Raw genomic sequence first — 13,552 nt, forward strand, 5'->3', positions numbered from 1 at the left:
TATTTAAATGTATTTGTGCTTGTGATTGCTCACTTATGATAAAATGAACTGCTAGGTACCTCTTCACTGTCCACCCGGTCCTGCTTTATTTTGAAAGTACTTCCTCTCTGTGGATGTCACTTCCCGAAGAGAGAATCAAGACAGGGCCATTCTCTTTAGTGTTTGCCGTGTCTTCCCAATGTCCACCTCCTCACCGCCCGCATTTTGATATAAAAATAACATAGACTGACCCTTGAAACCGGCCATTAACGAAAGCATACGTTAGTAAATCAACGTGTCCTATGGAGTAACTAAAAACTGAAAAAGGGAACGACGAGGTGAGGTTTATTCTGTGCTGTGACTTCTCGGGGGTCGGGGGTTAGCTAGCTAGCAGTTTCACCGGTTGTGTCCAGACTCATGGGAATTAATATGAGATGCATACTTGATTCAGTTAATAAACTAGTGCCAGGTACTGCTGCACATGTGCCGAGAGTGCACCTTCCCGGAGACACCCTTGTTAAAGTGATTTTAACTGTATGGGGTTCGTTTTTGCAGAGGTTGTCCCATTATTCCCATCCAGCCCTGCCACTGTAGCCAGTAAGCCAGTTAGCTAACGTGGTCTTCAGGGAGAAACAGTCACCCGGCGGCCTGATTTCAATGAGAACCAGTTAATGGCACATTGGCAGTAATGTCTGATATATAAATCTTTCCACTCAGATCGTGAAATCATTAGGAAATGAAAGTTAAATGACGTGAGAGGTGTTCTCCCATGAATATCTGCATGAATATCTATGCTTCGTATTTGTAACAGCTAGCTAGCTTGCCGGTTAAACTTGTTATAAACCTAGCTGCTATTTAAGTGAGTATTTCTTTAACAGGTTCGTCAGTTTTGTTAAGCAAACATTTGATAGCAAAATGCACATTTTAAAGTTAGTGCATGTGAGTTTTAATTGTTGAATCACATTTAGCAAAGGTTCCTAGGGCCCCACAACACCCAGACAGGGATCGACACATCCCAACCCTAAACCTGGAATGAGGACAAAATAATCCTCACGTTTTTGGATATCTACTGACAAATCAGAGCAAGATGTTTGTGAGGAAACCATTTAAGCCAAGCTAAAAGTGGGGGTGGTGTTTTACTGTTTCAGCTAACGTCGGTGTAGCTCTGTCAACACATCACATGCAGTATTGTTCGTGACACACATCTGGTTGCATTGTTTGGTTGTCCTTTTTGGCTGTGACTGATAGTCAAAGTTGCCCTAATAATGTTGACATGCTGGGTGAACACTTTTGGGACATTTCGCAAATCTCTATGGTGTGCGTTTGTTTTTTACAGCCAGAAAAGGTGGAATATTTTGAGACCATTGTATACTTCATTCATGACAAGAGTATAAGCATATTATCCTGCAGTGCTGTCCAATGGTAAATTAATGAGTAAAACTCACAGTGAAACTAATGACTTCAGTATGTTTTGTACCACTGTTGTCTCAGTTGGAATATTTTATCCATCCATAAAATGTCATGTGCAGATTTTGCACAAAGGCTCAAGAAAGAACAGCTCTGTAATTGTGACCAGTGCAGTGAAGAAACCAGGGCTACACTGAAATACATACATTTTAAGGTGCCACCTTTTGTCAAATAGTAATAAAACTGCTTTACATGTGGCCAGGGTTCTCTAAAAATCATGTTGATTGCTGTAGTTTAAATCTTATCCTGTAAAGCAGAATATTCTTAGCACTTATCAGATGTCTTACTTTACATTAAATTCATATAGTTTCATTTCAGGTTAATACTTATAATGATTTAAAGTAGAAAATGTATCAATTTCAAAATTGAAAGTTAAAATTGAGCTTGCAAAAGCATAGTTGGCTCAGTGGGGAGCAGTGTTGCCTCACAGCAACAAAGTGCTGGTTTCAAACCTGATCCAGCCAGCAGGGGCCTTTCTGTGTAGATTTTCCACTTTCTCCCCCCCTCTGCATCAGTTTTTCCCACAATTCAAACACATTCAGGTTGAGTGAATTGGAAACTAAATTGTCCATAGATGTGAATGTGGTTGTCTTTGTTTGTCAGACCTGTGGGAGACAGGCTGGATAAAATTAAAAAAAATGGTAATTTACCCCCATATGTAAAAATTGGTATACTTAATATTTAATTTTTAATTTTTTTTTAAATCTTATATCCTCTTTTTCCAGGCAGAGCTAACATTCAGACCTCCTCAATCAACAGTTCCTCCCATTTTGGTATTCACCATTGCTGCAGAAAAATACTTACCTTGACCACAGCCTACTAAGCTAGACCAACAAGGATGTCGCAGCTCCAGTTTCAGTGTCCATCTAGCCCCATGCCTGCTGCTCCTGCCCCTCTACAGCTGGGGCAGCCACAGCCTGGCTACAGCATCCCCTGTGCCTCAGGCACTTTACCCTCGGAGAGCGCCAGCCAGCCCATCAGGAGCTCCGCTCTCCCCGCGGGCTCCGCCACTCCCTACAGTACCACCACAGGTTTGTTTGGTCCAAAAAATAATTTTTTTTTTTTCTTTTTTTCTTTTTTTTCTTTTTTTTTTTTACACATTAAATGTATAGTTTGAATGAACGGTGAGGTGCAATCTTTTGTTTAGCCCTGAGATTGGTGGTTGGAAATACTACATACATTAGGTTTTTCCCTTTTTTAAATTTATCATATCTGAATATCCCAATCATTTGCAATATTTCAGATTTTATATTCCTTTTTTTCAAAAGTCTCGAGACTATTTATGTATTTGCCCTCAGACTTGAGGGCAAGGATCAGCCCTTTGTATTTGTGCTCATAATCACACCTTTGTGCTTAGTTTGGACTATTTTGGATCTTTTTGTGTTGTTATAGTATCTAACATGGCAAACCCTAAAGAGAAGACCCCCATGTGTTTGGTGAATGAGTTAGCCCGTTTCAACAAGATCCAACCTGAGTATAAGCTGCTTTGTGAACAAGGACCAGCTCACTCCAAGGTACGTTGAGAAAAACTTTTACAAACAAACAAATGAGGTTATTTCATCTATGATGTCGTCTTCATTTTTCACCAGTTCATGCTAGTGACTGAAAACCTATTGTTTTTTCCCTGTCTCTTGCCTTTGTCAGATTTTCTCAGTGAGGCTGACACTGGGAGATCAGCACTGGGAGGCAGAGGGGACCAGCATCAAGAAAGCCCAGCATTCCGCTGCTGCTTCTGCCCTCGCTGAGACAACACTTCCCAAGCCCACCGTGAGGACACCCCGCAACACAGGCAAGAACCCAGGTGGGCTGTTCCCACTGTCTCTGTCTCTTTCTTATGCTTTATATAATGCTTTGCAGAAAAAGGGTTCGCTCATATGTATTTTTATCTTTGGTTTGTTGGTTTTGTTTGTGTTGATTTTATAGCAGATGGCATGACACATACTATGGAGTTAAATGCACTATGTATGAAGCTTGGTAAAAAGCCTATGTATAAACCCATCGACCCGTACCCGGGGATGAGACCACCAAACTTCAACTACAACGTTCGGGCTCCAGGGCCTTACCAGCGCTCTATGCAACAGTGAGTTTCCTTTATTTGGAAATTAAATGAGGACATTCAACCATTTTGTCCTAATTTATTGAGTAATTTCATGAAGTCTGATTGAAAAAATTTGCCTTTCTTGTGTGTCCAGGTACTACTACCCATTTCCTCCAGTGGGACCAATGTTATACCACATGGAGCTTTCCATCGGAGGCCAGCAGTTTATTGGGAAGGGACGCACGCGGCAGTTAGCCAAACATGATGCTGCTGCCAAGGCCCTGAAAGTGCTACAGAAGGAGCCAATATTGCAACAGTTGCCGGTGGTGAGAAAGAAAATGCACACTCAGCATGAAATAGTGCTAGTAAGCTTTTGTGCAGTTTTATTCAGACACCGCTTTTCTTTCTTTAATATGTATTTTGCTCTTGACAGATGAATGGAGAGCCTGAGGAGGAAAACCTCAACAAATCGGAAATCAGTCAAGTATTTGAAATTGCACTTAAACGCAACTTACCTGTCAACTTTGAGGTGATTCCCACATTTCTTTTTATATAAGTTAATAATAAGAATAATACAGTCCTGATGGTAATTTGTTTTGGACAGTTACACATTTTTTGTTTTTCAGGCTCTGTGCTTCACTACAATCATGTGTGAGCTCTTTTGTGTATGAACTAAGACTGAAGCGACCCAGGTGCCAAAGAAACATTTAGTTGCCAAGTGTCCAATTACTTTTGAACCCCTGCAATTTGGGCACTTAGTGTTAAAAATCCATATCTCACACTCATATCTTTCTATATTGATGTAAACCTGCTCAATTTATAGACTTGGCACTTCAATGTAGTATCTATTATTTTATGAATGAAAGGTATGGAGAACAGAATCTGTAGAACAAGAATGTGTTACTGACCAAATGTCTACTTTTCAGACTGTTTGTAGACCACATGCATGACTTACCCCACTTTCTTATCCGGTTCATTTATAGAACATCAGTGCTTCGCTACACTCTAAATTGAGAAACCTGTTTTTCAGGTTTTAAAGGAAGAAGGCCCTCCACACATGAAGAGTTTTGTAGTGCGTGTCACAGTTGGGGAATTCACTGGCGAGGGTGAGGGAAAGAGTAAAAAGATTGCCAAGAAGCTGGCAGCAGCAGCAGTGCTGAGGGAGTTGAAGAGGCTACCCCATATACCCAGTGTGGAAAAGACGCTGCCACGCATCAAAAAGAAAACCAAGTCCATCATCAAGGTAATACAAGTAGTTGGGTGGACTTGAGGATAATCAATATGGACCCTAAGAATCTTCATCAAGTGATGATTAACCTGTCATACAAACAGCTGCAGACCAGCCCAGAGTATGGTCAGGGTATGAATCCTATCAGCCGCCTGGCTCAGATCCAGCAGGCCAAGAAGGAGAAGGAGCCGGAGTACAGCATGGTGACAGAGAGAGGTCTACCGCGACGCAGGGAGTTCGTCATGCAGGTGAGTCAACAGTAACTGAGGCATGCCGGTAGAATAACCTATACAACTTATGGCTCTGTTTTCCTCTGCCTTTGCTTGTTCATGACTCTCCCATCCAGCTCTTTGATCTGTGTATGCTGCATGTTGTCTGGTCCAGGTGGCTGTGTGTGGCCAGTCTGCAGAGGGAATGGGACCTAGCAAGAAGGTGGCTAAGAGGAACGCAGCAGAGAAAATGCTGGAGCTCTTAGGATATAAAGTGCCTCAGCCTCAGCCCCCTAAACCGGCGCTGAAAACTGATGAAAAGGTACTGCTAGACCTTTATCAAGCAGGTCCTGTAAACATGGCAGACATAATGTGTTCTTTGTTAAACCTTCATGTATGTATATTGTTTTTGTAATATTTAGACCCCAGTGAAAAAACCTGGCGATGGGCGCAAAGTGACCTTCTTTGAACCTGGCTCTATTGATGAGGTGGCATTAGGTGAGTTTTTTTGTTGTTTTTTTTTTTTTTGGAGATGTTTTGTACTAGACTCAGGTCTTTTGATGTTGTTTTTTTATAATTTGATTTATTATTTTGTTGTTGTTGTTTTTTTTGTTTTTTACAAATGTGATTTTCCTTTGAAGGTTCTAAGGAGGAGGACTTCCGGCTGCCTTACCTGAGTCACCAGCAGCTGCCTGCAGGTATCCTGCCCATGGTGCCTGAGGTGGCTCAAGCAGTCGGGGCCTGCCAAGGATCCCAGGCCAAGGACTACAGTCGAGCTATGCCCAACCCAGGCAAAGCCACAATCACTGCCATGATTGCCAATGAGCTGCTTTACGCAGGGACATCCCTGACTGCTGAGACTATCCTAAAGAACAAAAATAATCTGAACCAACTTCCCCATGGGCCCCTCACCAGGCCTTCAGAACAGCTCGGCTTTCTTGCGTCTGTGCAAGGTCTACAGGTAACCAACAGCGTGTTCTGCTTTGGTTCATGTGCATGCATTTGATTTAGACTAAAATCACTGAAATATTTCATTTGCTTGCAGGTGGAATACAAAGATTTTCCCAAAAACAATAAGAATGAGTTTGTGTCACTGATTAACTGCTCCTCCCAGCCACCGCTAATCAGTCATGGGATTGGGAAAGATGTAGAATCCTGTCATGATATGGTGAGTCTTTCAAAATCTACAAAAGATATGTTCATGGCTTTTTGGGTTGTCCATCCATGTGTCCATCTGTCCGTCCGTCTGTCCCATACTTAGTGAAGGCCAAGGTCACAAAATACATTTTTAGCCGTAACTCAATACTTCACAAAGCAATTATGACAAAACGTCACACAAGTGGTTAATATTTTAGATGATTCTGGATAAACAGGGATGTAATCTGACTTTACACGTCACTACTCAAGTGAGCAGCAGTTGCCTCGCAAAATCAATCCCTGCAGTAACTGAAATGGTTCTTTACCTCCACAGGCTGCACTGAATATACTGAAGCTGCTCTCAGAGTTGGACCAGCAGTCAAATGAAAGAACAGGAAATGGACCAGTCTCTGGGTAAGCCCTCACACAAACATTCTCCCCACGTAGATGTGTTTTATTACTCTAATGTTTTGATTAAAAGCTCCGTCAGAGTAAAAATATGTCTTTATTAGAATAAAGCGTCTCATTCTGCAAGATGCATTAATCTGTTTTACACACCCGTGCCTGTTTACTGAACTTTGGAGTGCAGATGCATTTGTGAAAAAATGTGTATACAGTCATTTGTGGCTCCAGAGCTACGCAAAGTCTGATAAACTGCCTCAAGTGATATCACTTGATTGCATTGATTCTGATCCTTTTGATCCTGTCCTTTTAGAGTCTGATGATGATATAGAACTGAACTGTTAAATTGTTGGGGTACTGTTTTTAGTCAAAGATTTTCCATTGAGAGAGGTTAACAGTGAGCAGAGATCATTTTACTCAATGGAGGAATATTTTAGCGCTGATTAAAATGTTGACAGTGACACTAAATCTGACCTGTTTTCCACAGGTGTGGCAAGCAGGAAATCGAAGGTGACTTGCACATCAAACAGGCTAACTCAAGCACATTGGCACAGACCCTGGATGGCACTGTTTAGATGATCAGGTTTGGTTGTCTGTAAAAGCACTAGAGAAAACTCAGACACTGTGTTCTTTGTCAGTTTTAGAAGGCTACAGGAAGCTTTGGGCTCCGTAGGCTCTAAACAATCACTGTTCATATTCATTGTTCCGAAATGTTCACAGTTAAACAAGACTGATAGGGAAAAAATTGTTTCTTCTCCTTGATGTTGTTTAATTGTACACATTATTTATTTTGTTGCTTTGTAGAAAAAAAGTAGCTGCATCCTAGTCAATGAGTTGAGAGTTTACTTGGTGGGGAAAAATGAAGCTCTGTGAACTGTGAACTCTTTTGTTTTGCCTAGAACTTGTTTCCTCTCTGTGAGACCTGCTAACTCTTGTTTTTAAGTGTTTTATGTTTTACCCCCTGCTGAGATAGTTCAATTATAAAGCTCTTGTTAAGGTTTGGACCTCATCTTTGCCTAGGGTGCAGCTGGCGAACCTCTGTTGATTTTCCTAGAGTGCTTTATATCAACAACCACAAGTGAAGTGTTATCTACATTACCATGTAGGGCTGGGAAGAATTTGTGACTAAATGTAGCGTGTTTGTAATGTGATGTTGTCTCTGCTGTGTGTGGCAGAGATGTTTCCCTGTTGATACTCCTGGTCCCTCCCTTATGTCAGCCCCCCTTCTCTCTCTGCTCCCCATGGTAATTAAAATTATGTGCTTACGTGCACAAAACAAAGACTTCTGTTAACTTGTCTTTTCTAAATACCAGTGGTGGAATATGTAGATAATCTAGGGCTGGGTGATTATTCAATATTATATTTTATCACCTGTCAGTGGTATCATATTGCAATGATATAGTTATATTGCGTCAACATTTTACAAAACTGTTGATCACAAGCAAATTCTAAGTATAAACTAATGAGAAGTTATTAAAGTTGTAATAATTTTCAGTCACAAGTGCAGTTTAAGGCTGTGTTTAGACCAACAGCAGCCTTGCTTGAAAAAAATGTAGCCTTGCCAGAAGTCAGCTGGCCAGCAGCAATGCAGCGGTCCCATCAAAACAATTTAAATCTTGTAATGCAAGTTTGCTGCTCTTATTTTTATTTGAGTGCCCAAACAAGCTCATTCTGGGACATTATGACAGGAGACATTTTAAACACATTATGCTGCGGGAAATGTTTCATTAGTCATCCCTCCTCCCTTGCATGAGTATATTTTTGGGCAGTGATTACGTTGTCAGTGTATCACTGCTGTCTTTTGCAATTAACCACATTTAATGCACTGGTCTGCAGTCTTGTAAACATATGTGTGCACTGACATAGGCATAATCCACAAGTGCAGCAGGCCCAGAATTTTTCCCAATTCAGTGCCAGTTTTCAATACCCAACCTAGTGCGGAGTTTGTATTTTTTCAGCAATACTACATCTTTCTTTGCTCATTTTCATGTCTTGTACAGTCTGAAAAGTACTCAGTGAAACACACATAGCTTGCTCTGAACAGACGGTGTGTTTGGGGCAGTAGTTTTCAATCATTTTATTTTATGTAAACATAATGCAGCACAATATTCAGGTACATTATTTAGTATCAGACATTAAAGACACGACCATTCCCATTTTGATCAGTCCAGGATTCAATCACTGCCCTGTCATTTGACAGATTTACAGTGAAAATATTTTGAAGGGACTTTAAACTTCCTCTTAACATTACTGAAATCTTTTTGGTGTGCTGATGACCACTTGGCTGAGTCGTCATCTAGTACAGGTTTCAGAATGATCAGTTTTAAAATCTCAAGTCCCTTCCATTTTGCAGTAATTCTGACTTTTGCCATGTTGTGACTGAATCCTGGCTGTAGCTGAGCAGTTTGGCTTACTGCTATTCACAAAAGCAGGAGGATTTTGTTTTTGTTTTTTTTTAAGTTACCATGGACCCTTTTAAATGATATTCAATTTTAATTTTAAGGTCTTAACTCCCAAAGTTGTCATAAATGTATTTAGGTATGATTATGCAACCTTAATGGAGGTATTAGACACTTGTTTCCTCATGGTATCAATGAAGGGGTACATGCACTTGTCAGACCCCATGAAACGATACACAACCACATTGGATTCCCATGGCAACAACCTGAAAAAGAACATGTGCAATTGAACTTAAAACGCTGTACTTAAAACATGAGCTGCTTAGCAATGAAATACAGGGAATGATTCATGTTCCAAAACAGACTTATTTCTGGTCTTTGATTACTATGAAAGTGCGGCTTTGTACTCACGCTCTGGAGAGGAAAGGCAGGTAGGTGAGGCGAGGGATGCACACCAGCGGTTGGTCTATCAGGATGGCGTTCATGGCCTGCTCAACACAGTACTGGGGCTCGAGAGGGGGTAGCAGCAGTTCCAGCTCCTCCCTAACAGTGGCACCAAAGAACATTTACATAACCTAAACATACAGCAGTTTGCCAGTAGAAAGGACTGCCACTTCTTTCAACACATGTATAATAAAAAATACTGTACAAGATTCTTCAGTTGGAGGCGATTACAGTTGTAGACGACTAGTTTAGCTTCAAATATCAGCAGAATATCATAGAAACCCTTTCTATTACAGATTCCATAGTTGGTATTTGTTTTCACCGTTGCAATAACTTGACCATGTCACTTGCATTATTTTAGTGAAAATAGCAACAGAGATGTATATTTGGTGTGCACGTGTTGGTGAGTAGGATATATTCAAGTTTACATGCAGAAGCTATATCATACATAATCCAAATTCTTAATACTTCCAAGTGGGTCTAATTCAGTCCATTTGTCAACAATCATTTTTGACGGTAAGTAACCGTTATTTTGTTGACATACCGTATCTTGCAGCCGTCAAACATGCCTGTGTCCACAATATAGGGGCACACGAGAGTAGTCTTCACTCCTTCAACCTCCTCAGCCAGCAGCTCATGGGCCAGAGACTCATGGAAACCCACTGCAGCAAACTTGCTGGCACAGTAATCCTGTCCCAAATCAAACAAACCACACAAAACACACATCAGAGCTGGTTTACAGTGTCTTCACAGAAATGAAATATTTAGGAACCATCGTTTTCTGATTTCCAAAACCACCTCAGACTTCTTTTTACATGACAGGCATTTGAATTTGTCACATGAATTGTAAACTTGTGTAGAGAGGTGTGTTAAAGAGTGTAACAGTAAAGCTCTCATATCTTAGTGTAGCAGTGATGTTTCTCCCTCCCTGGTTCACCTCGACACAAGCCGTGCTGAAGAGACCGAGGACGCTGGCGATGGTCACGATGTGTCCATGATTCTGGGCCTTCATCTGGGGGAGGAAAGCCTTCACTGTCTGAGACACACACACACACACACACACACACACACACACACACACACACACACACACACAGACATACACATACACTGTTATTTTGCAGTAGGTTACTAGGCAACACACTGTGCAGTGTTCATATGACTTGTGGTGACTTAAATATTGTTCAATTCGAGGGAAGCTTATGTTGCACGAGCAGCTTCATATTAAGAGGATTTATGTGGGAATCCTATAGTCCATAGTGTGAAGGGGATAAAGCTGTTAACGCAATACATTTTACATGTCATGTGTCACCCGACGCACAATAACCTGCTCTGTTTAGCTGACGGTGTAAAGCATCTTAACTTTTGCATTTTGAAATTCAAAGTCTAAATCCAGCTCTCCAAATATCAGTCAGTGCTGAGTCATTGTCTGCGTGTCCTACAAAACTGGGTTATAATGTTTTTTACTAATCATTGCATGAAATTGTATTTAAATACAATGGGTCCATTGATAAGTACTTGCTCTTAACATTTGAACGTCATCACAGTATGGGCTGCTGATTTGGAGATGTGGACCAAAATAAATTGACCCAAATTACAAGAGAAAAAAATGTTCTCACTTCTATCTCTGAGATTACGAAATGCACAAACCGCACTGCCAACACTTTTCATTGGGGTTATTTCTTTGACAGAAAATAGTCCAAATGAAAATATGTCTCTCAGATATGGAGCTCTTCAAACCTGGGCAAAATAAACAATCATTTGAATGAACCGAGCCTTTCATACAACTGGCAACATTCAAATCAGTTATATATTGGCCTTCTCTGTCTTTTACTTCTTCATCCATATGCCAATGCCACACTGAGTTAAGAGTATCTCTTCTCACCCAGAAGAGGGCATGACAGTTGACTTTCATGGTCCTCTCCATCAGTTCATCAGGACAGTCTAGCATGCGCTCCCCTGCCACCACTCCGGCATTGTTCACCAGCATTGTGACGTCTCGGCCCAGGTCCTTTCTGACAAGCTCTGCATTGCGATACACGTCCTCCCGGTTGGTCACATCCACCGTGTAGGTGTGCGCCTTGCCCCCCATCTCACGCACCAGCTTGGCTGTCTGCTCGTTGGAACTGCTGTTGATGTCCCATAGCACCACGTCTGCACCGTGCTTGGTGAACTCCTGAGCAAAGAGACGACCCAGGCCACCTCCTGCTCCGGTGATCAGCACCAGCTCACCGTCAATGGGCTTGGTGCGCGGGCGCAGGACGACCCGCACGGAGTTGCGCAGGATGAAGTAAATCACATCCAGCAGCATCATCTGGAGGTCCATGAGAAAAATCATTTTGATCTAATTTGCTGCTGATGGTCTTGAGTGCAAGAAAATGGATTAGACTTCACACCTGTTCCCTGTGAAGGTTAGTGTCCTAAGTGTTGAATAGTGTGAGTGCAAAGGATGCAGACAGCCAAGCTGGTGTTTCCCTCCCTTTGTGACCCTCAGCCTCCATCCTTGGTTTATTTAAACACTCTCCTCCCAGATTAGAAATACCTAAGCTCCTAATAAAACCACTTTTGTTGTAAGCTGTGAATGTATGCATTTTCATTATTACTGAGGAAAATAACATGTGCCAGACGGCATTACAGCTGATTCCTGAAGTTTGAAGGTCTTTGCAGGACACCTTTCAAAGTTCACAGCTCATTCTGATCATAAAGCTGTTTATGCACAATGTGAAACGAAGCTGTATGAACCTGAACCTCAGCTGTATCAGTGTCAAAAAATAAAAAACAAAAAAATTCTGTCATAGTTTTTGAGCAACACAGTCAGAGAATTGAGAGTTGGTGTTGAAAAGCTTCCAGTGAAGTACAAACACTTAAAAACTTATAAACTCTCAGGTAGCTCGGACAAAAGGACAGCACAGTGGCTTGTAGATTAGTTGTAGTTAAAGTGATGCAGTGAGCTAAAGTTAAATTAGATATGGTGTTCAGCAAATCAATATCATTCAAGGATAAGGTTTGGTCCCATACGACCTCCCTGCTGCAGCATGAATCGTATTGAATGAGAACTTAAGGAGATTATGTATATGAACTGTAAATCTCTGCATTGTTAATTAAGACCCAAGAAGGCTGCTTGTTGTGTATCACGTTCTTGTTTTCTAGGTGAACACAGGCAGCCTTGTTTACTCCCAGCATGCATATGTGAGCCAGTCATTGGCCCATACTGGTGGATCAGCATGGTTTCACCCATTTATTAGAAATTCTCAAATTCTGTATATTTAAACTTATATTCATAAGATTTTTCTTACCTCCAGTATTTTTTGCAGTATAGAAAAAGAAGAATATAATAATTATTATTATTTCACAGTTTATTTTCATACATCAGTGATATAAAAGCAAACCACCCTGCAATATGGGAAGTAATTAGTAGGTATGTTAGCTACAAAAAAAAAAAAGACTCTAATGTAAAGCTTATTTATGTGAATATACATCACTCAGGTGAACAACATGATGTGTTACCAACATACAGCTTAATATATATATTATATATATATATTAATATATATATATATATATATTATTATATATACATGCAGAATGTGGAGCTGTGTCAGACTGTTTGCCAGCCAGTTTCTCTGTTACAAATGAATACATTTTGACTGCAGTGTTTAGTATGGGAAGCCATTCCAACCTGGGCTCATCCTGTCTTCTGTGAACTGTGTTAATTGAATCTGTTTAACTTTTAAGACACAACCCATGACCCAAATATTTAAAAAAAAAAATGGTTTAAATTGCAGGATTGTACAGTGAAAACTGTAATTGTGTTGTGAGAACTGCTTTAGAAATGATCATTTTGAAAAGAGAATCCTCACATTTCTTGATGAGAAGATCTGATGGCCTGAGATGTATATCATAAGAACAGGAGAGAGGGTGTGACTGGTGTCTACACTGCGGCTGTATCCAGTTTGTTCTGACTGTCTGTTTACTGGAGCAGCAAATGGGTGAGGTCCTGGTCTTTGCAAGCTTTACAGCTCTGCAGATACACATTCGGGCGACATGATAGGGCCACACAAAGGGAGAAGAAGCCACCACTGTTACCTTAATGCTTTTTGCTAAGTCTGGACATATATTTCTCTCTTACACAGAACACAATTCTTAGACTTGTGCTTGGTTTGCAGCTCCACCCGGGCCCCTTCTCTTTCTGTCACTATCTCCTCTCTCTCTCTCTCTCTACACACACACACACACACACACACACACA

General features: G+C 40.9%; 2 protein-coding genes across 5 annotated transcripts; one reads left to right on the forward strand and one right to left on the reverse strand.

The window, feature by feature from the left end:
• The first annotated feature begins 141 nt into the window (after nucleotides 1-141).
• Nucleotides 142-7,742, forward strand: stau1 (staufen double-stranded RNA binding protein 1). Of its 4 annotated transcripts, none has more exons than XM_022746842.1 (15): nucleotides 142-317; nucleotides 2,172-2,477; nucleotides 2,839-2,960; nucleotides 3,091-3,247; nucleotides 3,370-3,526; nucleotides 3,639-3,810; nucleotides 3,918-4,013; nucleotides 4,515-4,727; nucleotides 4,817-4,960; nucleotides 5,097-5,243; nucleotides 5,344-5,419; nucleotides 5,563-5,882; nucleotides 5,967-6,089; nucleotides 6,393-6,472; nucleotides 6,948-7,742. In XM_022746842.1, exons 2-15 carry the CDS (start codon nucleotides 2,285-2,287, stop codon nucleotides 7,033-7,035), a joined length of 2,088 nt encoding a protein of 695 aa, XP_022602563.1. In that variant the 5' UTR covers nucleotides 142-317; nucleotides 2,172-2,284; the 3' UTR covers nucleotides 7,036-7,742. The 4 variants fall into 4 exon arrangements, with proteins under 4 accessions (XP_022602563.1, XP_022602565.1, XP_022602566.1 ...); XM_022746844.1 differs by having other exon boundaries at nucleotides 3,373-3,526; XM_022746845.1 differs by having other exon boundaries at nucleotides 3,091-3,235.
• A 1,262-nt stretch (nucleotides 7,743-9,004) lies between these two features.
• On the reverse strand, nucleotides 9,005-11,641 carry LOC111222829 (retinol dehydrogenase 10-A-like). The gene is made up of 5 exons (XM_022746685.1): nucleotides 11,189-11,641; nucleotides 10,241-10,339; nucleotides 9,848-9,993; nucleotides 9,271-9,402; nucleotides 9,005-9,125 (listed from the first exon to the last, which is right to left on the reverse strand). The coding sequence occupies exons 1-5, from the start codon at nucleotides 11,639-11,641 to the stop codon at nucleotides 9,005-9,007; spliced, it is 951 nt and encodes a 316-aa protein (XP_022602406.1).
• Nucleotides 11,642-13,552: the final 1,911 nt, after the last annotated feature.

The sequence above is a fragment of the Seriola dumerili genome, unplaced genomic scaffold (genome assembly GCF_002260705.1).
Source record: "Seriola dumerili isolate Sdu_G_001 unplaced genomic scaffold, Sdu_1.0 BDQW01000109.1, whole genome shotgun sequence".
NCBI lineage: Eukaryota > Metazoa > Chordata > Actinopteri > Carangiformes > Carangidae > Seriola > Seriola dumerili.

Excerpts from the sequence above, each read along its gene's own strand:
- stau1 (XM_022746842.1), top strand. The coding sequence starts at position 2,285 with ATGTCGCAGCTCCAGTTTCAGTGTCCATCTAGCCCCATGCCTGCTGCT. Across the intron at positions 2,961-3,090 it reads AAGGACCAGCTCACTCCAAG|ATTTTCTCAGTGAGGCTGAC; the intron begins GTACGTTGAGAA and ends TGCCTTTGTCAG. Across the intron at positions 3,527-3,638 it reads TACCAGCGCTCTATGCAACA|GTACTACTACCCATTTCCTC; the intron begins GTGAGTTTCCTT and ends TTGTGTGTCCAG.
- LOC111222829 (XM_022746685.1), bottom strand. The coding sequence starts at position 11,641 with ATGATTTTTCTCATGGACCTCCAGATGATGCTGCTGGATGTGATTTAC. Across the intron at positions 9,403-9,847 it reads TTTGACGGCTGCAAGATACG|GGAGGAGCTGGAACTGCTGC; the intron begins GTATGTCAACAA and ends TGCCACTGTTAG. Across the intron at positions 9,126-9,270 it reads CTGCCTTTCCTCTCCAGAGC|GTTGTTGCCATGGGAATCCA; the intron begins GTGAGTACAAAG and ends GTTCTTTTTCAG.